The sequence below is a fragment of the Mustela erminea genome, chromosome 9 (assembly GCF_009829155.1).
Source record: "Mustela erminea isolate mMusErm1 chromosome 9, mMusErm1.Pri, whole genome shotgun sequence".
Taxonomy (NCBI): domain Eukaryota; kingdom Metazoa; phylum Chordata; class Mammalia; order Carnivora; family Mustelidae; genus Mustela; species Mustela erminea.
The window spans coordinates 21,653,164-21,673,980 of NC_045622.1; the positions used below are offsets into that span (position 1 = coordinate 21,653,164).

Consider the following 20,817-nt stretch of genomic DNA (forward strand, 5'->3'; position numbering starts at 1 on the left):
TCACGGGCCTGCTGGTGGCTGAGACCACTGTGAGGGTGGCAGGAGAGGGGACAGGAGAAGGAGAGTGTGGAGAACACGCAGGGATTAAAAATGGGAGGTGCCTAGGTTGGTGTCAACAGTCAGGAGTGACAAAGGGGACCTGACCTCAGTGGACCTCAGTCAGACCCGGGAGCTTGCTTTGGGACATAGAGGATTTCTGTCTTTGGGTTTTAATTCTGTTAGGTAAGGAAAATGGCTTTGGAAGCTCATTGGTTCTGTGGTTTTGAATTTTATTCATTAGGGTTCGATTTGGTTCCTCCTTGATTCCTAGTAGGTCTCCTTGGAAAAATTCGAGTCTTATCTTAGCGAGCTCAAAGCCAAAGGATGAGAGTGGGAGGACCCTTAAGCTCTCCAGACCTCGACGTCTCTCCTGTTTCCCTAGAGGACCAGGCGACGGGATCTAAGGTGACTTCTGACTCTGGCATCCTGTGAGGCCACATTTCCTTCCGTTGTTAAAGGACACGGTCTTATGTGGAGAACTGTCTCCAGTGGGCAAGTAGGGGCAGGGAGAGAGGGTCTGCTGGGGACAGGGGGACCACTGGGGTGGCAGGCCTTCTGCAGCCCACTATGTGGCTGGCTGAGGCTGCCTGGGCAGGCTGTCCCACTGGATGTTCCAGTGCAGAGGGGCTGGAGGAAGGGGCTGTCCTCCTGCTCAGCCTCCCCTGCTCCCAAGGAGGGGAACTAGGCTCGAGGAGTCTCAGCCAGGAAGGAGGGTGTCAGGGAGCTGCCGATGAGTGTGTACAGACAGGTGACATGGAGACAGGAAGGGGACACCACTTCCAGCACCAGGGGTGGCTCCAAGGGAGAAAACCCGCAGGAATCCGAAGCTGTCTGGACTGCCTCTGGGAGCTTGCCTGTGCCCCTTTGGTGCTCTTAAAGGGGCATATCCACCCAGAAAGGAGGGTGTGTGGCCCCCCCAAGGAGCTTGTTGCAGGAACTGGAGAGCCCTAGTTCCTTCAGGGTCACTGTGGCAGAGGACCCCCACATCTTCCTCCTGGCGCTGGTGGGCCCCAGGGAGTCTGGCTTGCCAAGTCCTGATTCTTTTTTGGGGTTTCTGCTTGGAGAGTGGAGGCAGTTGTCTCATGTGGGGTCCTAAGACGGAGCAACTCAACCCTGGGAGCCCGAGGACCCCCTTGCTGCTGAGCCCCTGGGGAGGGAGGCACTGCCCAGCAGCCTCAGTCCGATGAGTGGCCGGAGGACACTTCAGTGGGGGAAAGGCAGGCAGGGAGGTGGGGGGTGGGCGGGGAGGAAGCAGCAGGAGCAGAAAGCATGGATTAGCATGGATTATGCAGGCCCAGGGGCTGGGAGGCCCTGGCTTCCCGGGAAGCATGGTGGCCAAGCTGGTGATGATGTTGGGAAGAGGGAAGAGGCGGGAGAGCTTGGAAACAGAGGGAGGCCAGGCCAAGGGCGAGCTGACCCCAGAGGGGAGGACCCAGGGTTTCCGAAGAGCCAGGATGGGAGGAACAGAGCGGGGTAGTGGAGCCAGTGTCCAGGGCTGCAAGTAGCCTGTGGGCTCTGGTGGTGAGGACAGGAGATAGTTCTCCGGGGTCTCTAGACCGGAGCTGGCTGGGAGTCCCTCTCCCTGCTCTGGCTGCACTAAGGCCTGGAGACGGGGGTGGGGGCAGAAAAGTTAGTGGCCTGCACAGGGCCTCCCTACCCCTTTAGGGTCCCTCCCCCGCTAGCCCAGAGGTCCCTTCCTCCCAGCCCGGGGGAGTTCTCATGTCTCCTTCCGTACCTGCTTCCAGCCCGGCTCCCGACTTCATTTCCGAACCTGTTTGGAAATAAAGCAAGCGTCCACAGCCAGGGCCTGGCTGGCCAGGGTGGGGTGGGCCTGGGGCCGGCCACCTGGTGGGGTTCGGGATGAGGGGCTCCCTCCTCTCTCATGTTTCCGGGACCACCCAGCAGACCCAGGCTAGCTGAACTGAACTGGGCGTTCCTTCAGACTTACTTAGAAGAGACGCCAGAAGGGGTAGGGACCAGAGAGAAGTCAAGGCTTGGAGGGGGAGGTGTCTGGAGAGGTTGCGGGGAGAACACTAAGGGGAGGGCATGGGGGTGGGGGCACTCAGGGGAAGACATGGAGGGCAAGCAACGGGTGACCGGGAGGGTTTAGGATGATGTGTGGATGACAGTATGCAGATTATGTGCGAAGCATTATGCAAAGCAGCATTATTAGTGAAGAGGTGTAGGGAGACACTGACCCACAGGGTAGCGCTGAGGTCCGAGGGGTCTGACGGAGACTACCTGCTCGGCCCAGAATCTCTTGTTGGGCCCTGACAGTCTGTGGGTGAGCCTTCGTCTTGGAGGGGTCGGACATTGCCAGGGCCGAGGAGCCTGGACTGCTCTGTCTGCCGTAGACTGAGCACCCTCCCCCTCACCCCCACTCCGACAGGCAAAGGGGCAAGGTCTGCTGCCCATTTCAGGCCCCGTGTGCTGCTGGCTCTCCTCGAGCATCTCAGAACCACCCCGCTGTGCCCCTCTGAGGCTCCCACCCTGTGGTCCGAGTGAGATCTGAAAGCAGAGGCCAGAGTTCTCAGCAACGCTCTGATCAGGAGCTGGGCAGTCTGTACCTGGGGATCATGGGGCCGGGGGGTGGGGCGTGGGGGGAATGAGCCTTTCTTCCACCACCTCCTCGCCTGCTCGGCAGCTCTGAGCCTTCCTGCCCAGCGCTGCCCTCTGGCTGGCATCCCCTTCAGAGCACAGTGGTCCGTATGTCTTCTACGTTCCTGGAGGAACTGCAGGTGAGCTGAACCTGACCCCCATGCCCCAGGGGTTGGGGCAGCTCAAGGGCTACCCCTTAGCTTAGCAGGGGCACCCTCTGGGGGACTCTTGGGGAACAGGACTGAATTATTGTCTTCACGGGCCTGGGCCAGGCTCCCCAACACATTCGTCCTGGTGTACCCCCACAGGGACGCTCCTCAGTGGGTGACACCCCCCCGAGGACACTAGCGAAATGCCAAGTGCACAGAAGCCAGGGCCCTTAGAAGCTCCTGGAAGGCTCATCACGGCCATCAGCTTGCCTTGCTCTGTGGTCCCTTTTTCCTGAAAACACTATCCTGGAGAAGCCTTACTCTAAGCAGGTTTCTCCACCTCTCCTTTCCTGGTGTGGGCTAGGACCTTGGCTTTGGGGGAGTTGGACCCCAGAGGGCCACTTCTGGTGATCTGACCAAGACTACGGAGCACATTAGGAAGTGCTCTGTGGCTTGTCCTGGTCAACTTGCCTGTGGCCTCTGTGGGGCTCTGCCAGCTCAGGACCCTGGAGGACCTTGCCTGGGGCCCTACTAGGGGAGGTCTATGTGGGGAGGGGGCGTGCCCATCCCGTCATCCCCTGGCGGCCCCCACCTTGCTCCTTGAGCCGGATGATCTCCGTGTCGGAGCCGAAGCTGTTCCAGGCGGTGCAGTTGTAGATGGTCTGGAAGTCGGCCCGCACGATGTTGCTGATGGTCAGTGTGGAGATGACCCCCTCTTCGGTGCTGACCGTCTCCACTGTGTAGCGCCCCGATGTCCCTGACTCCAGCACATTCTCCTTCCAGGACCAGGCCTGTCCGAGGTGCTCAGAGTGAGGAGGAGACCCTCGCACCCGCCCTCTGCCAGCGCCGCCCTGCCACCTCCCTGCTCTGGGGCAGACGCTGCCAGGCTCGTGTCCATGCTCACGGCCACAGAGGGGTCCACACACACGTCACAACACACACGCATCACAACACACACATACCCCATGCCACACACGCGCATACCCATGCACACACACGCGAAGGCGGGGCCGCCTCAGAGGGCACTTCCACGGATGGGGGACTTCTCTGGCTCTTTCCTGGGACACCTTCCAGGCAGACAGGGAACCCCGTGACAGTGATGGGAGCCTCTGCCTCGGCTGCTCTGGCAGGTGTGGGTAGAAGACCAGCCCTAGAGTGACTGGGCCTGGTTTGGCCGCTTTGTTCCTTCGCACAAACGTATGATCCCAGAGCTGTGTTTGTGACCATCTTAACCTGTCTTAGTTTACAAGGCTTAATTCTTGTCAGAGCCATTTTGCGCTGCTCAGCATGTAAGCGACGGCACACGGGCCCTGGCTCGCAGCGTTGGGGTGAATGTGGCCATCTCTGCAGGCAAGTGCTCAGAGGTGGTAGGTGAGGAGACTGTGTTTCCTCAGGCTTGGCACTGGTGACATGCAGGACTGGAACGTTCCTGGCTGGGGGGCTGTCCCGTGCATTGCAGGAATTTCAACAGCATCCCTGGTAAACACCTGCTCGATGCGGGTGGACCCCTCCAAATTGTGACCAACAGAAACGTCTCCAGACGTTGCCAAATGTCCCCGGTGGGAGGGGGAGGGCAAGGTTGTCCCACTGAGAGCCATGGGCCAAGAGTTAGATCTTTATGAAGAGAAAGATCACGCAAACACGCTCAAGAGTGAACGGGTTATTCTGATGGGCATGGGTTACAGTTATAACTGAAAAAAAAAATTAAAGGGCAGAGGGAAGGGGGTGCTCATAGGTATTAGATCTATGTATGATTTCCTGTAAATTGTGTGTGAATTTTTCACATATTGAATGAGCCAAATGCCTGAGAAAGTGTGTAACACGAGGGATGCCCTAACCATATTGGAGTTTACAGGATGACCCCTTGAGCAGCGTCTCAGTCCCTGGCATGCACACACCCCTGTTGCTCAGTGCACAACCCCTACATCCTCCCCGATGGAGCTGCCCTGGGGCAGATGTTCATCAGGACTATGCCAGGCATTGGGGGCCACTAAAAATAGTATCTGAATTCCACTAATGCTAGAAAATGCTCCCCTTTGTCTGTTTTCATGCCTGGGCTCCCACTGGTTTCAGATAGACGTGGGTGAAGACGCTGGCTTTTACAACATCTGGCCGGGCCCAAGTGTGAATTCTTCAGGTTGCCTTAGCGACCCTGCGGGGACAGGGATGAGTTTTGCAGAAGGGACGGAAAATGGAACGGTACTTTTTTTGGGGGGAGGGGAGAACTCAGTAAGTTCATGGGACAGGGCTCTCCATTGACATTAGGACTGTGGAGGACTTGGGGGCTGGGGGACAAAGAAAGGAGGTTGCCGACTAGAAACCACACACTGTCTAGGATTTTGCCAAAGATGGGCCTTAAACTCAGGAAAGGAAAGCAATCATTTAGCATTCCCTTCTGCTATCCTCACTCGTCCCTCTGCTCCTAGGACGCAAAACTTGGAAGCATTACTGTTACTACTGTTGGGGCCCAGCTGGAGCTCAGAGCAGAGTTAAAGACACCTGCAGACTGGCCCTGGGAGCCCGCTGTCTCCATGATGCCTTTACCAGACAGCCCAGGCAGGTGAAATGTTCCCCATGGAGGACGGGAAACTCTGAGGCCTTGATGGTTGTAGGTGGTAGGCTGAAATGAGCCGCTGGGCTGCCGGCTGAGTTGGCAGGGCCCCAGCCCTCCCCTCCGGGCCCCAGAGCACTCACTATTCGGTCGGGTGGTGGTGTGCTCCGGATAAAACACTTGATCTGGCCCTTCTCCCCGTGCAGGGCATGCTGGGTCTGGGTGCTGGAGATGATGGGGGGTCCTGTTGGGGAAATAGCGTCACGTCAGGCAAACAGGGAAAGGCAGGTGCCTGGCTGGACCCTTCTTGGGCGGGGTTCAGAAGTTGACCCATGAATCCCCTCGTTCAGCACACATTTCCTGGAGGCCTGGATGTGTAAGGTGAAGTGCAAGGCAGGGGACTCACAGAGAAATGAAGCGTTCAGTCGTAAACCTCTCAAGGGTTGAGGAGCGAACACTTCTAAGTCAGAATGCCCAGAAGACATAAATAAGCATCATAAAAAGGCAGTGAGTGCTCATACGGAGCGGTACACATGACGTACAAACCAACTTCAGAGGAGAGAGAACCATCCTGCCCGGCAGGTGGGGAAAGCTTTATGAAGGAGTTGGGAAACCTAAGAAGGGAGTAGGGGAAGCGCCGGGGAGGAAGGGATGCTAAGTAATGTTGCTTAGTCTAACTAATGCCGCCCTGCCTTAGCCGGCTGCTCCGCTCGAGCCATTCTCTGCCGTGTCCAGGAGAGGGCGCGCTTGCCTAACAAACCAGGTGTCCTCAGCGGGGGCCGGCAAAGCAGGGGGGAAAGAGCAAGAAATGCCCACGTTCCTCTACCAAGGGGGTTGGGTGGGATCACCCTGGTTAGGGGGAATGCGCGGGGCATGTTCACAAGCTTCATCTCACGTCTGTCTTAGGAGATCCCGTAGTTCATGGCCTGGCCTGCCACCGAGAAGGCCCAGGTGAGACCACGGGTCCAATGCTGATCAGGACATGATCCCATCCAGACTGTGTGTGTGTGTGTGTGTGTGTGTGTGTGTGTGTGTGTGTGTGTGTGTGTGTGTGTGTGTGTGTGTGTGTGTGTGTGTGTGTGTGTGTGTGTGTGTGTGTGTGTGTGTGGTGTGTGTGTGTGTGTGTGTGTGTGTGTGTGTGGTGTGTGTGTGTGTGTGTGTGTGTGTGTGTGTGTGTGTGTATGAGAGAAAGAGAGAGAAAATGTTTATGGTTGTGTCCAGGAGTCCCTGTCTTACCTACCTCATCCCACAGCCTAGAGAGTGCCCCTGCAGTCTCAGAGAGCGCCTCCTGTCCAGTTCTGCCTTTTATCCCACCCAAGTCTTCCCCAAGCAGGGCCCACCTGGCCCGGAAAGTGGGAGGGACAAGGGGCGAAGTCCGCCGTTTGCTCAGCTAACCTCCTGGCGGGGGCTGAGGCGGCTGGAGCCAGGGGTGTAGGGGATGGAGAACTTCCTGCCTCCTTCCCAATCCCTCAGGGAAAAGGCTGGGTCTTAGGTGGCAGAAAACGGAGGAGAAAGAGCTCAAACAAGGGATCTGGAGGACAAGCAAAATTATGCTGGGAACAAAACAAAAACCGCTGCAAACATAATTGCTGTTTATTAGCCACCTTAATTAAAACAGATTTGCATTTCTATGAGTAGCTCTCAGCCAAGGGAGGGGGCGAGGTTCTGGAAGACACTCAGGTGACTGCTATGGAGTTTAGGACACTTAACAGCCTGGAGCTGGGTGCGGCAGACGCGGGGGTGGGGGTGGGGGAACCCGGGGTGGGGGGGGACCCTTCTGGGAGGGGCTTCCACCCCAGGGTGGCTCCGAGCCTGGGCTGAGCCGAGTGTCTCTCTTACATATTTGTGTTCCAAGAAGCCTTTGGCCAAAAGGCAGGAGGGTTTGATATTTGAAGAACTTGGATGGCACTTGGCTTTGCTGCCGACTAAAAGTGATGATACCATAAAACGTTTTCCCCTTCACTTCTCAGGAACTAGGAATTCTCTGGGGGCGGGGGGCAGGGGGGCGCGGTGGTTCTCGGGCATTCTAAAAGCCATCAGGCAAATGCATAAGTTTTAAGGGCTTCTTAGAAGAAAAAAGAAATCAGAGTACAGGTGGGGATGGGCAGTCAAAGTGGTGGAAGGGTGTTTATCTCCCCCTCCCTGCAGATCCCTGGTTTGAGTCAAACCAGGTAAGACCCAAGCCAGTTTACTCCCCAGAAGGCAATGCAGCAGTCGCCCACCAGCTGTGGTGTGCTGTGAGAAGAACCCCATCTCACTTTGGATACTCTCATAATGTCTGCTCCCTTCAGCCCAGCCGAGGCCCTTTTCCAAAGGGCTTCGCCATCCCTCTACCTGTTCTCTAGCTCTTTCCTCTCCCACGTTGGCTCTTCCCTCCCTGACCCAGGGCCACTTAATTCATCCCCCTGCATCAGGGTGAGATGACCCTGATTCAGCAGGAACAAATGAACAGCTTCCTTGCCTCACTCCGATCTCTTGGGTGTTTCTCTTCCTGGCAATCTAGGGGACCCTGTGCTGGAAAGATTGGAGGCGGGGAGGGGATATAAACACAATCCCTGGGGGGGGGGGCATTCAGATCAAACCCTGCGTAGCCGCCAGAGCCAGGCTGGGGTGTCCCTTCCAAGTAATGTACTCCCTGAGGTGTGCGTGCATAACCTCCTCAAGAAACCACTTTGAATCCCTGCTGGGAAATGCTGGAACATCTAAAGTGACAATGAAATGTCAGTCCCTCCTTTGTCCGTTTTGTTTTCCCCAGAAATGGGGATGTTCCTTTAAAAGCTTCAGGCCTGGGGACCCTGCAGGGTCCCCAGCCCGCTGGTCTGGTCCTGGGGCCAGCAGATGGGAGCTGGGCAGAGTCATGGGCCAGCACCCAGAGCGGGCGTCGGGGGAGGCCACAGCTTTCACGGGTCCCGGTGCCTGAGCCCCGTGTCAGACACCGGAGCAGCAGGAAAAGGCTGCAGCCTGCGTTGCCATGGATATACGGAGGCGCGATTGGATGCTGTTATTTTTAGCCCTGCAGTGCCAATTTATTGGTGGCATCCTGGGGACACGGGGGAGGCAGGAAGACTCCTGAGTCAGGGTTCTGCCCAGGACAGGTGGCCTGTGAGTGCCCCCGGGCTCTGAGTAGATTCGCCCTTCCTCAGGGGTTGCCAGGACTCTGGGGGAGAAGGAGGGGAAAAGAAAGCAGAGAGAGCAGTGAGGGGTGGAGGATGCTGGCTCATGGGGCGTCCGGAGGGGGATGGCTGAGGAAGAACCAAGCTGGTTTTAGTTTTCTAGCAAAGGGGGAGAATGGGCGAGGCTGCCTGTGGACAGCTTGGGCGGAGATGAAGCCAGGAGGGCTGATTTCTAGAACACGGCTTAGCCCCTCCCTAGCACCTTGATCTGGGGCCAGGACCCAGGGGTCCTGCAAAGGTCGGTCTGGGGCTCGGGTCCCGCTGCAGCTCAGAGCTTCCAGGCTTTGACCTGAGGCAGACTCTGTGGGACCAGGGGGCTCACAAAGGGAATCCAAAAACCCAGTGGAGGGAGGAAGTTTGGAAACAGTGCAGGGGCTTGGCATTAGCTTTTCTCGCTCTTTCCAACCTGCAGCTTTGGTTGCCCACCCCAGCGGGAGCCCATACCATGGACGCGACGCCAGATTTCCATCGAGGTGCTGCAGCCTTCCCGGGTCGGACCCAGCTTCTCTGGGACCTTCTACAGGGCATCATCCAGGCCGGTCTGACACTCTGTCCCCTAAATGTGTCATCTTGCAGTCGTCTGTGTTCTGGGGCTGTCAGAAAACCCTCTCCTGCTGTAATGGTTTTATGGTGTGTGATAAGAATCTGCCCTCAGGAGGACCCCCTGAATGCTTGGTCTTGTGGAAATTGTGACAGGTCTCTCTGAGCAGCGGTCACGCAATGGGAAGGGGCCAACTCGGACTTGCAGAGATGCTCCCTTAAATTCCCACCAAGGCCTAGGTCAAGGTCAGAGGGTAGATGCGTTATCTGAGTCGGCTGTGGAGTGATCCTCAGACGCCTTCCTCTTGGCCAGGATAAAATTAATCAGCTACCACTTTTAAGCACTTCCAAGCACCAAAGAAGGAGGAAGGGGACCCAACTAGCCAGGTCCTTCCTCACCTCAGGGCTGGGCTTTGACATGGACTCGAAGAGGTGGGCAGAAGTGCTATGGATCCAGAACCAGCGACAGTCCCTCTGAGGCAGTGCCTGGGACCAAGATGCCTTGGGCCCCTCTCTGCTCCCTCTCACCCCACTTAGCATGAGTCGGGGGGTCTTACCATTGACTGTCAGGGTCACCTCTCGCTCCCCAGCCCCAACCCGGGGCACCACGGCTCGGCACACATACTTCCCAGCATCCTCCTGGCGGACGGTTTTGAGGGTCAGGGTCTTTTCATTGCTCAGCACCTGGGAGAATTGTGGAGGGTCAGACACAGAAAGCAGAGCCGGGCTCTGTCGCCCAGAGCCAGAAGGGCTGCAAGGCGGGCCTGCTGTAAGTGACCCAGTCTTCAGCATGGCAAGAAGGTGCGGGGGTGGGGTGGGAGGCTGTGTGTCCTGTGAGCTGGCCAGGGGAGAGTCACAGCCACACACCAGCTCGAAGCCCTAAGGGCCAGGAACAAGGGGAGAGGGGAGGGTACACCCCTGGCTGGGGCCCGAAGGCTTTGTCTCGCAGACAGGGCTGCCCACCAACCTGAACCATGCTGCCCCCAGCGATCTTGTTTGCGGGTGCCTGGACCTGTTTTTTCAGAGTCATTTTCAGTATCCTTTTGGGATAGAGTTTAGGGGTGATCCAAGGACTTTGGCCTTAGCTGGCTCTGAGTTCGAATCCTGGCTTGGGCCGTGATGACCACCTACGTGGCCTGGGGCAGTTACTTATCTGCTCTGATGTTCTTTCTTTATTTCTACGACAAGGCAATCCTGCTCACAGGACAGAGCAGTGTGTGGCCCATAGCAGGCCACACAGAGACCAGTTTCTGTCCGCCTCTCCCTTGACTTCCCTCCCAAAGCTCTCGCTGGTCCTCCTGAGGGGAGGGGTGTCTGATAACCTTATATACCCTAAAAAACACATTTATCTTAAAATAGGAACACAGGAAGACTGTGAAACCTAGCTCAAAAGGTAAAGGATAACTAACTATTTGGGCAAAGTGGAAAAGGCTTTCTAGAGACTTTTTACTCCCCGCACATCTGTGACTACCTGCTTCTCCTCTAAGTTTGATGGTAGGGTGAAACCGTAGTGGTTGGGTGTGTTTAGTACTCAGGGGGTACCTGTGAGTATCTGGGGTTCCCTCTCTTCTTTCTGGGCTCCTTCTCCCTTCAGCTTACACTGGAGGTTAGTGCCTCCAGTCAAAGAGTGAGGGCGGCCGAGGCAGTTCCGGTGGTCCAAGGCCCGTGGGGTCTGAGCTGAGGACTTACCACGCCCGAGCCCCGCTTCATCCAGACGATGGTCAGGGAGGGGTTGCCTGTCCAGGCACAGCTGAAGACGGCATCGGAGCCCAGATCCACGAGCAGGGATTGGGGCTCTGTGGTCATCCTGGGCCCAACTGTGAAGGGAGGAAGGGGGGAGACAGAGCTCTTGGTGGGCTGGGAGCTCTGGGAGAGGGGTCTGAGAGAGAGAGTCCGGGAAGTAAGGAAGAGAGACCCCCAGTTTCCCAGCTTGGCTTTCCGCAGGTCCACCTGCTGGCAGCAACAGCCCTAGGAAAGAGTGCTCTGGCCCCATTCCCATTTCTGCTGGGATTTGCCCCCATCTCCCGTCCTTTGTCCTGCTTCCAAGAAGCTCCCACCCCAGCCCTCAGGCAGAAGGGACTCCCTCCTGCTCCAGAAATCCTGGGTGGTGGCAGCTTTCTGTGTCTGCCTTTAGGTCCTTGTCTACCTCCTCCGAGCTTCAGCTTGGGGATCTGGATTCCAGTTACTCTGTGCGCCGGGAGCCCAGCTCCTGGAGCCCGTCCAGGGTCCTCCCACGGGTTCTGAGACAAGGCCTGGAGGACACCATGCCTCTCCCCGTGTTCTCCACACCCTTGGAGCCCGCAGGTCATGCTCCGTTCTAGCCCTTTCCAGCCTTTTTCCAACCCCCATGAAGTAGCTGGGCCTGCCCCCAGGCTCCTGCTAAGTGTGGGTGAGTGTTAGCGGAAGCTTCTCTCCGCCTACCCCCTGCACACCACCTGGAACCAGAGCCTCCTGGGGACCAAACCTTGGTCCCCAGAGTGGTGCGGTGGTGGAACTGCAGGCGCGGTGATGGGACGGCGTGCAGAGCACTGCTTGGCTGCTTTCCAGGAGCCGAAGACTGTGAAAACCAGGGTCCAGAGACCCGGATTAGTCCCTTGGAAAGGGAATAAGGGCAAGATGGTGATCACTGATTCTGTTGAGGCCCCTGGGGGTAAGGGGAGGGGTCAGATATAAGAAAGTTTGTAGAAGTACTTTTCAAACTGTAAATCCAGTAGAGGAGCTCATGCTTATCGCCGTGAAAACATCCAACCCATGGGTCAATGCTGGGCTGGCTCCCCTGGGCTCCCCACCAGGCCCCAGAAGGGAGGCGTACCCGGGTCCCCAAAGGGAGGCGGCGGGGCCTGCTGTCGGCAAGGGGTTCTCTGGAGCCTGACTTGGTTCCCCTTCTGCCACTTACTTGCCGAGTGACCTTGGGCCTACGTCCCTTCATCTGAGGAATGGGAATAATAACCCCTGCCTCCTGGGTTACTATGAGGGTCGAGGGTGGAGGGAAGCCGGAAACAACCCACCAAAAGTGGGCAGCACTGTGAGCTCATGTCCCAGCAGAGACACCCCAGGGGGGCGGCTCCCCTGGGGATGCCCCACCCCGCCCCGGCGGCTGCACTCACAGTAGACATCCACGGTGCGGCTGATGTTGGTGCTGCCCAGGGCGTTGGTCACCTCGCAGGAGACAGGCTCTGAGAAGTACGTGTAGTCCACGGCGGTCCGATATACTTCTCCAGATGCTTCCTTAATGATCTGGCCCCGCTTGGCCCACCTGCAACACAGGCCCGGGAGCCGCTGTGAACCTCCGATGGCAAGGGTGTTCCTCCCACCCGGGGAGTGGGGATGTCTCTCCAGGAGCTGGAAAGTGGGACCTGGCATGGGGGTGGCACAGGGCTAACCAGCCCCCGCACCCCCTCATGCCCCCCCACCCCTGCCTCAGTGCAGGGGCGGGGAGAGGGCGGGCAGGAATCTCTGCAGAGGGGCAGCTTCTGGGGCTGGGGAAGAGTCGGTGTTGGAGGTGGTGGGCTTTGGTCTGCGGGTGACAAGCAGGTTATTTTGGAGATGGGGAAGTGGACTAATCAGTAGCTTGACCCATCTGACTGGCTAGGACAGGAATAAGCCACTGTCAGTCCCTGTCCACTGGGATCCTTGCTGAAAAAGAAGGAGGTCAGGACTAGCGGCATGAGCGCATCACACAGACGGACTTGACGGACTTGATTTCCAGACAAGGTGGACAGCTGTGCGACGGGTGTTAGCCAGGGGTTCCGAGGGCCCCTCCTCCAGCTCTCGAAGCTCTCCTGTCCTGACTCCTGTCCCCAGGGTGGGTCCCTTCCGAGTGCCCCCTCTTCCCTCCTAGGGATGGCTCTGGCCACGTGTGAAGCTGGGGCCTTTCCCTACAGATCCCCCGGGGAGAGAGTTCATAGCTTCCCCTGGCTTAACCCCGTTGTGGACAACACTTGCTTTTGAAATCACGGAACTTCCAACCGGGCTCCTCCTCTTCAAGCCTATTTCGGGGTGTTTATCTTATTATTACCCCATGACCACAAATCCCTGTAACTACAGCTTCTCTGCGGCCCTGGCCTTCACCTCCCCTTTCTCTCTGTCCTGGATCCAGAGCTTGTGCCTCAGAGGACCGTCTCCTGCCTTCCCTCCCAGCCCGCCCCGAGAGATGGCCATGTCTTGGCATCACGTGGAGTGCCCAGGCTGGCGTCGTGTGGTTACGATCGTGAGTTAATATCACATAATTATTAAGAACATGATTAATAATAACAATTATAGTTTAACAACAGAGCAAACCAGAGCTCCCTGAGAGCTTAAGGAGCTTCCCAACAAACCATTATGAGTTATTCATGAATCATTTCAATTTCTAACTTTAATTTAATGACCAGACTTAACAGTCAGGCACAACCCCTGCCTGAGGCAGAGAATTCAGTCCCAGACATGGTTGGGGACCTGCGTCCAAACTCTGCTCCCTCCGCCCCGCTGAATGAAGCATGGGGGCAGGCAGTGGGAGGCTGAGGGGGGCTGCAGAAGGCAGGGTGAGTGCCACCTGCTCTCCTGGGCCTGCCCCTGGCTCGGGGAAGGGAGGTTAGGGCCCAGGAGGGCTGGTTCTGATGGGCTGTCCTCATCTGTCATTGGAGGAGTTCTTGGAGAAGATGGGGCCCTTCAGGGTGAAAGTCACTGGGCGGTATGAGTTTCACCCCTTCAGCCCCGAGGAGCTCAGAACTGCTGGAGCTCCCACAGGACTGGAGCCCAGCCGGACAGTTGGGGGACAAGCAGGGCTGTGCTGTTCCAGCCTGGGCCCTTGTGCAGCGGCTACCCTTAGCCCCCCAGGGCCTGTCCCTTCCTTAGAGGCCGAACAGGAGAAATTCCAAGGCTCTCCTCTCCCAGGGTCACAAGCAGGAGCCGCTTGCGGGGGGCTGGGCCCTCTAGTAACCCAAACCAAAGTGTTTTGGGGGCATCCCGAGTCCCCGAAGTACTGACTCCCTGAATCCTGCTCAGTCTCTCTTTTTCCTCCCTTTCTTTATGTTCCTCTCCCACACCAATAAAACCCTTTATAGGGATCCCTTCCAGAAGCTCAAACCACCTCTTCCAGCAGCTGGCCACAGGGTCCAGGGTGACCCAAGAACACGACCAGGTCTCTCAGTCCTTCCCTCTCCTCCCTCTCCTTTGGCTTATCTGCCACCTCCTCCTCCTTCCTGTTGGACCCTCCCCCCTCCCCCGCCCCCACCTCCACTCTTGCTCCCACCCCACCACCCCCAGCCTCTCTGAAAAGGAGTCAGATTAAGCTTTTCCCAATCAATGTCTAATTTGGCCGGAGCAAACGTAAGAGGATTAATTATTTATATCACAGAATCAGGAGGCCTGGCTGTCACAGCTGACAGGCTATCCTTACCTAGTCCTGAGTTTCACACTGGGCGGTGGTCCCTGCCCTGGGACCCACAGGGGGACATGGGGGGTTCCGAAGAGCCTCAGAGGACAGTCCTGAGAAGCAGGTGGGGAGACGCATTTCCTGGTGTGCCAGGACCCGGTCTGCCCGCCTCTTGGCTCCTGGGTCTGGGGGGCAGCTGAAGTGAGAGCTGAGTCCGTCGCCCCTGCTCCCACACCCACCCATGTCCCCTTCCCAGGTGCTGGGATGGAGGAGGCATAGCTCTGATTTCTGAGATCACAGCCTTGGAGCAGCACGGGAAGAAGCAATCAGGATGAACGTGCAAGAAAAGAAACACAGATCCCTGCAATCTTGTCAAAGTCAGTTGGGAAAAATCAATGTACTTATGTGAGGAGATTTGTTTAAGGCTTTTCTTCTCGGAGGCCAACACGGCGTCCAGAACCACCATCTGCCTGCGGGCTGAGCCCTCCCTCAAGGGGCTGGGCCGGTGTGGGTAGGCACGGGGGGCCCTCCTCTCTCTCCGCTCTCCCAAATTTTCCTAGTGGCCAGAAGGCCTTCTCCAAAAAGTCTCTGGGGTCCTGAAGGGAATGTGGTCCACACTGATCTGTTTTCAGGCCCTTTTCTAATCAGAGGGCCGTGAGGGCAGGTGACATGCCCCAAGAGTGAGCCTGTGCGGGAACGCCTGCCCCTTCGGACACCTCTGTGATTGGCGGCCCCTCTGTAACCAGGGGCTGACCCGGGATCCTGGGGGCCTAGGGTAGGGTGAAGGCAGAGGGAAACCTGCAAGCTCTATGCTTGTTTATTTATTAAATTTTTAGTTTATTTTTATTATTTTTTCAAAGATTTTATTTATTTATTTGACACAGAGAGAGAGAGATCACAAGTAGGCAAAGAGTCAGGCAGAGAGAGAGGGGGAAGCAGACTCTCTGCTGAGCAGGGAGCCCGATGCTGGGCTCGATCCCAGGACCCTGGGATCATGACCTGAGTCGAAGGCAGAGGCTTTAACCCACTGAGCCACCCAGGTGCCCCTATTAACTTTTTAGTTAAAAAAAACAAACAACAACAACAACAACAACAACACAAAACCCCACTTTGAAATGACAGAAACATGGCAAGAATAGGCCAATTAATTGTCACATTCCCTTCACCTACATTCATTAGTTCTTAAATGTAATGTCACATTTCTTTCTTTCTTTCTTTTTTTTTTTTTAAGATTCCGTTTTATTTATTTGAGAGAAAGAGAGAGCTAGGGAGTGAGCATGAGTCAGTGGGAACGGGAGAGGGAAAGGGAGAGGAAGCAGCAGACTCCCCGCTGAGCAGGGATCCTGATGTGGGGCTCTATCCCAGGACTCCAGGATAAAGACCTGAGCCACCCAGGTGCCCCTACTGTCACATTTCTTTATGATGATCCCTCCAGAAGGAGATATGAACTTCATTATTTATCACTGGTGCTCTGCTTTTAGAGGGGGGTGACTCTAAGAGGCAGGCGGGCAGCCTGGCTGCTGGGGTGTTGGCTCACACTGTCCTGGTCATAAGGCAGGGGAGGGGTGGGGGACAGTGCTGGGTCCCCGATCATGGCCCTGCCCGTTGCCCATAACTGGGTCCTCAGGTGACCCGGAGCCTGGCAGTGAAGAGCCATGGAAGTTGTACGTTCTGGTCTCTGGGGTCCCACAGGCATTCCTGGGAGAGCTGCGAGGGCACCTGTGGGAGTCCGGGGCTGCCCAGGGAAATGGGCATTTGAGGTCTCTGGGCACGTGAGACCTAGCGTTTAGGGACTGAGAAAGCCCTAAGAAAGGGCCTCTCTCAGGCTGTCTGTTCTGCATCTTCAGTCACTTCCAGACAGATGCCAGATCCCAGCGAAACCACCCCGCCCCCCAGACCCATAGGGCCCCAGGGCCATGTTTCTGCAACGCACTTTGCCCGGCCTTGGGCCCAGAGAATGGTCACACGGGACATGACAGATGGCTTTTCATCCTATTTTAAAATGTCCTCAAGGAGAAAGACTCCATGCCTTTCCTGGGTTTTGGTTCCAGGGTCCTGGTGTCGTTCAATTATCTGCACTGCGGGGAGCTCCTCCTTGCGTCCAACCCGAATCTCTCTGGCTGTCTCTTTGGCCCATTTCCTCTCACTGAGCCCTCTGGGCTGCGCTGCCTCTTGTTGTCCCTGTCCTCCACTCCCACTGGCCAGTTGATGATCTAGTCTGGGGCCATTAGCATCCCTGGCACCGGCCGCTGCAGCTTAATAACCCATCTCGATGGCGGAGATGATGCTCTGGGCTCCACCATCAAGTCTGGGCTGGCGGGGAAAGACAGCTCCGAGTTAGGGCCATGGCGAGTTCCCCAGGGAATCTAAAGGAGGTGAGTGTCCTTGTCTGCCTTTGAGCATCTCCGAGGGCACTGCGTCTTTTGAAATCCCGTTCTGCAGGGGTGCCCAGGCAGGGAGGTGCCCCGGGGAGCCAGCATGCATTATTAGGTTTCCGCGGCCCGTCCCATGCTCTGCCCCATGCTGTGGGCCCTAAGTTGCTAAATTGCAGTTCTTGCCTTCAAGGAGCTCCATCAACAGGGAAAGACAAGCGTGTAAAACACCGTGGTGCTTTTATCAGTGTTGTGAGCAGGGATGCATGGGGGCCACAGATGGACATGATCCGAGGTGCCTGCTGGACAGGGCCTTCTGTCTCCGAAATCTTACCCTGCACAGGTGAGCAGTTTGGTGGGCCCATGGCATGGATCTAGGTTCTGATCTTACTGCATCTCCTGGTTGTTTTACCTTTATTCCTCATCTGGAGCCTCTCTGCCTTTTTTCAGAAAGAAAGATAATAGAGCTCTCCAAACAGAAGGGGTTATGCCCACTGCTTCCGGTGGAGGGGTGTTTGCATGTACATGAAGGAAAGGGAACTTCTACCTGGCCAGGGATGGATGGATGGGTGTTTGGGGAAGGGAGAAGGATCCTGGGCTCTCCCAGTGACCCAGCCTGTGCGCTGCACACTCAAGGCCACGAATGACAGCCTGTGTGATGGGCACAAGTGTGGAGGGGTCCAGGGGCCAGGCGGTGCCCTGTAAGAATCAGCAGGATTCTTACCTGTACTGGGTGACAGCCGGGTTGGCCTTTGCGGAGCAGTGGAACGTGACCACGTTGTCCTCCAGCACTGGCTGTGGTTCCACCGACAGGTTGACGAGCGGGGGGTCTGCAGAGAGAAGAGATTCCTTTGCAAACTGGGGTGCTGTGCCCATGGTTTTGGGGCAAGGAGATCCCCTGGGTGACAGGGAAGGTTAAGGCCAGAGATTCTACTAGGAGGGGCCCTGAGAGCAGCCACCATCCTGGTCGTCCCCCAAAAGTTGGGGGTCTCAGCCGGGGGCTCCCCTACTCCCTGCTTCAGCTGCCCTGGTGGGGGGTCAGGGATCCCCATGTGGATTCAAGGCCTAGTGTTTAAATGAACAACCAGACAGGAGGCGTGGCTTCCTGGGTCCCCAGACACACGCTGCCCTTCTTCCAGCCTTTAGAGAGAACAAAACACTTCAGACAAGAGAGGTGGCAGAAGAGGGTGCAGGGGGCACAAGGGGAGCATGGACACTAAGCCCCATTTAAATACACTTTTTTTTGGTCTTTGAAATGTCTGTTTCATATCTGTTTGTGTAAAGGTTCTGGTGCGTCTGTTAACTTGAAAGTGGCATTTACACCCTTTCATCAGCCTGAGCATCTCTGCTGGGCCCTGACTGGTGTCACCCAGCCCTCAGCTCCCAAGGCTGGGCAAGTCTTTCTCCTGCAACATGATGAGAAGGCAGGCTCCGAAGTGCAACACGGTGGGAGGTGGAGGAGACAGGAAGAGAGGCAAGGGGGAGGGAAAGGAGAGGGAGAGAGGAGACAGGACGGAGAGGTGTGGGGAAGGAGGGGGAACTGCAAACAGACAGACAGACAGAAGGGAGGGAGGCAGGCAGACGACACCTTTACAGAGAGAGACAGGGAGAGAGACATGGACAGAGACAGAGAGAGATTGGGAAATGCAGAGGAATAAGAAAAAGAGAGAAGCAGAGAGCCGGGAGCTGGAGAGAGACACACAGAGAGATGGACATACGCACAGAAACAGAGAATCAGACGGAGATTTCAGACTGAAAGCAAAAAGACTGGAGGAGGCCAAGCAGACAGAGACAGAACGTGAGACGGGGCGCTGGGGAGAGAGACCACCCAGTATCGAGGACTGGAGAACCAAGGCAGGAGAGAGATGCAGAGAGGTAGGAAGATGGAAACGAGACCAGCACCTGCTCTTCGTCCTCAGTACGGTGTATAGGGCCGGCTGGCGTACAAGACTGAGCTGAGTAAGGAGGCAGCGTGGTCCCTGCCACTCAGGCAGGGTCCCAGGCCACATCTTCGGCAGCTCTCACCCGAGATCACGGCAAGCTGAGGGAGGGTAGTGGACTTCTTAGGGGTTCCATCTAGCCCATTTTCAGCAGCAGAAGAAGCCAGTTTCTCAGAGACCACGGAGAAACATGCTGACCCCTCTTGGGCACCTGTGAAGGGCCCCACAAGGGGAGCAGGACTCCAGCTGCTCCAGCCTGAGCGTCTGTTTGAAACCACAGGTGGGCTTCCGAGACCCTAGAGTCTGACGCACAGGCCTCCGGCTATGAACGGAGGCCAGCCCACCCTGGAGTTGGGATCCCTGGACCACTCAGGCCCTCTTTGTCCTGCTGGTGCTCAAGCCGGGTCTTGCTTCCTTGCACAGTGCCCGGGTCCAGCGGCGGGGGCCAGGGAGGTGGCCCACAAGGTTGCACCTGTATCTGCAGGGAACTTGAAAGACATGGGGGAGAGAACTCTGGTTCCTGAGCAGGGTGGCGGACTATTCTGGGGACCCCGATCTCCCTGCATGAGATCCGGATGCAGACCACGGTCCTGGGAGCTCCTGTTACAGCAGCCGTGGAGAATTTCATGGAGAATTTCAAGGGAGGTGACAGGGATTTCAATGATCTCTATCTTTGTTTTTAAAGCGTAATTCAAGGAGGGAGGCAGGTGGCAAAGACCAGCCATGAGAGCTCTCTTCCCACCCCGTGGAGAGCTAAGACCCCCAGAACCTTGTAGCTTCTCCCTAGCTGCTGCCCATTGGCTGCCCCCGTCCCCCCAACCCCAAGCTGAGGGCCCCCAGCTTCCAGGGCGGGTACCATCAGCGGTCCCTGCTCTCTTTCTCTGCAGGGTGAGCTGCCTCAACTGGGCATCCGAGGGCCCCCTCCGGCTCCGATAGCCCCAACCCTAGAGATGTGGAGATCCACGGAGGAGTGTGCATCTCGCTGCATGTTGGAGAAACTTGTCCTAAGGCAGAGGAATTTGGTGATGGCCATCTAGAGCCAAATGCACGGCTGGCTCACGGCCTCGCATTGTGAAATTCAGTACTGAGAGGCAGAACAGAGTCCCTCAGTGCAACTCCTGTTGGAGGAAGTCATGGCACCAGTTGGACAGAACGTAGAATCTACCTGGCACAGAACTTGGGGGGGTAGCCCCAGGAGGACCCTCCCCACCTGGGTGTCTTTTATAGAGGGAGGAGTCTTGGGGAGCAGGGTGATGGAGTATACACCTGTTAGGGTCCCTTCCTGCCACCCGCCATTCTGACTTTATCCCGTGCGTGCCCTTCTCTGGCAGCTTCTTTACCTGGGCTAAATCCTTAGTACCCCAGCTTTCTTGAAGGGCCCCAAGAGAATGGGTCCCCAGGAGGCTGGTGCACCAGCATCATCTGCACCTCTCCCCCGAACCCTGAGGTCCCTGTGTCCCTCTGTCCACCCCTCTGCTCTGGATGCGCCGGATATGAATTTTCAGGAGCCTGCCAGGCTCCAGAGGTATAAATAGTTTATGTCATATCCAACTATTAGACACGATTTTAATCCCACTTGTGATGTCGGCTGCATCGCTTGCAGGAGGGCGGCTTTGATGTCGCCGGTGGAACTGAGATCATATTGAACAGATGTTAGAGCTGAGAGTCTGTTAGTGTTTCCATCAGCAACCTGCGTGTGCGTGTGTGTGCGCGAGTGTGTGTTCTGGGAAGCAGTACAGCGCGGGGGGGCGGGAAAGGGAGAAACTCCATGACTCAGTGATTTTATGGCACGTTCATTTGCGACTTGGCAGCTGGATGCAGCGTCCAGATGTAGTGGGACTTTGGGGTGTTCAGCTTTCTCTCCCATTACTCAATCTGGGGGCTTTGTCTTCCGTTGGGTAACATATAAAGACCAAGGGAAACAAACAACAAATGTGCTTTTGCTGAGTTTGGATGCTTCTTGGTTGACTGAGAAAATAAGCAGGTTTGCAAAGGCAGCTCTGATCCGGCCCGTGGTGTCCACAGTAAACAGCGGGACGCTTACTGAATGAACAAGTGGGTAAATGGAGGAGGAAGGAGGCAGAGGGAAGGTGGTAGAG

At 56.6% G+C, this 20,817-nt stretch overlaps 1 protein-coding gene and 1 long non-coding RNA gene across 6 annotated transcripts in view; one reads left to right on the forward strand and one right to left on the reverse strand.

Moving 5' to 3' along the window:
• Nucleotides 1-20,817, reverse strand: part of KIRREL3 (kirre like nephrin family adhesion molecule 3) — a 545,218-nt gene that overhangs the window by 11,564 nt on the left and 512,837 nt on the right. For 3 of the 5 annotated variants that reach the window (XM_032359297.1, XM_032359299.1, XM_032359295.1), the window contains exons 8-14: nt 17,503-17,608; nt 12,158-12,306; nt 10,740-10,867; nt 9,608-9,734; nt 5,481-5,581; nt 3,379-3,577; nt 1,775-1,810 (exon numbers count right to left, since the gene is read on the reverse strand). In XM_032359297.1, the coding sequence (XP_032215188.1) occupies nt 1,775-1,810; nt 3,379-3,577; nt 5,481-5,581; nt 9,608-9,734; nt 10,740-10,867; nt 12,158-12,306; nt 17,503-17,608 (846 nt within the window). The remainder of the gene's footprint in view (nt 1-1,774; nt 1,811-3,378; nt 3,578-5,480; nt 5,582-9,607; nt 9,735-10,739; nt 10,868-12,157; nt 12,307-17,502; nt 17,609-20,817) is intronic. The other 2 variants (XM_032359300.1, XM_032359298.1) reach the window with 1 other exon arrangement.
• LOC116599455 lies at nt 16,561-20,572 on the forward strand. Its single transcript, XR_004289384.1, has 3 exons — nt 16,561-16,781; nt 16,972-17,121; nt 19,606-20,572. It is a non-coding gene; the product is annotated as an uncharacterized LOC116599455 (long non-coding RNA).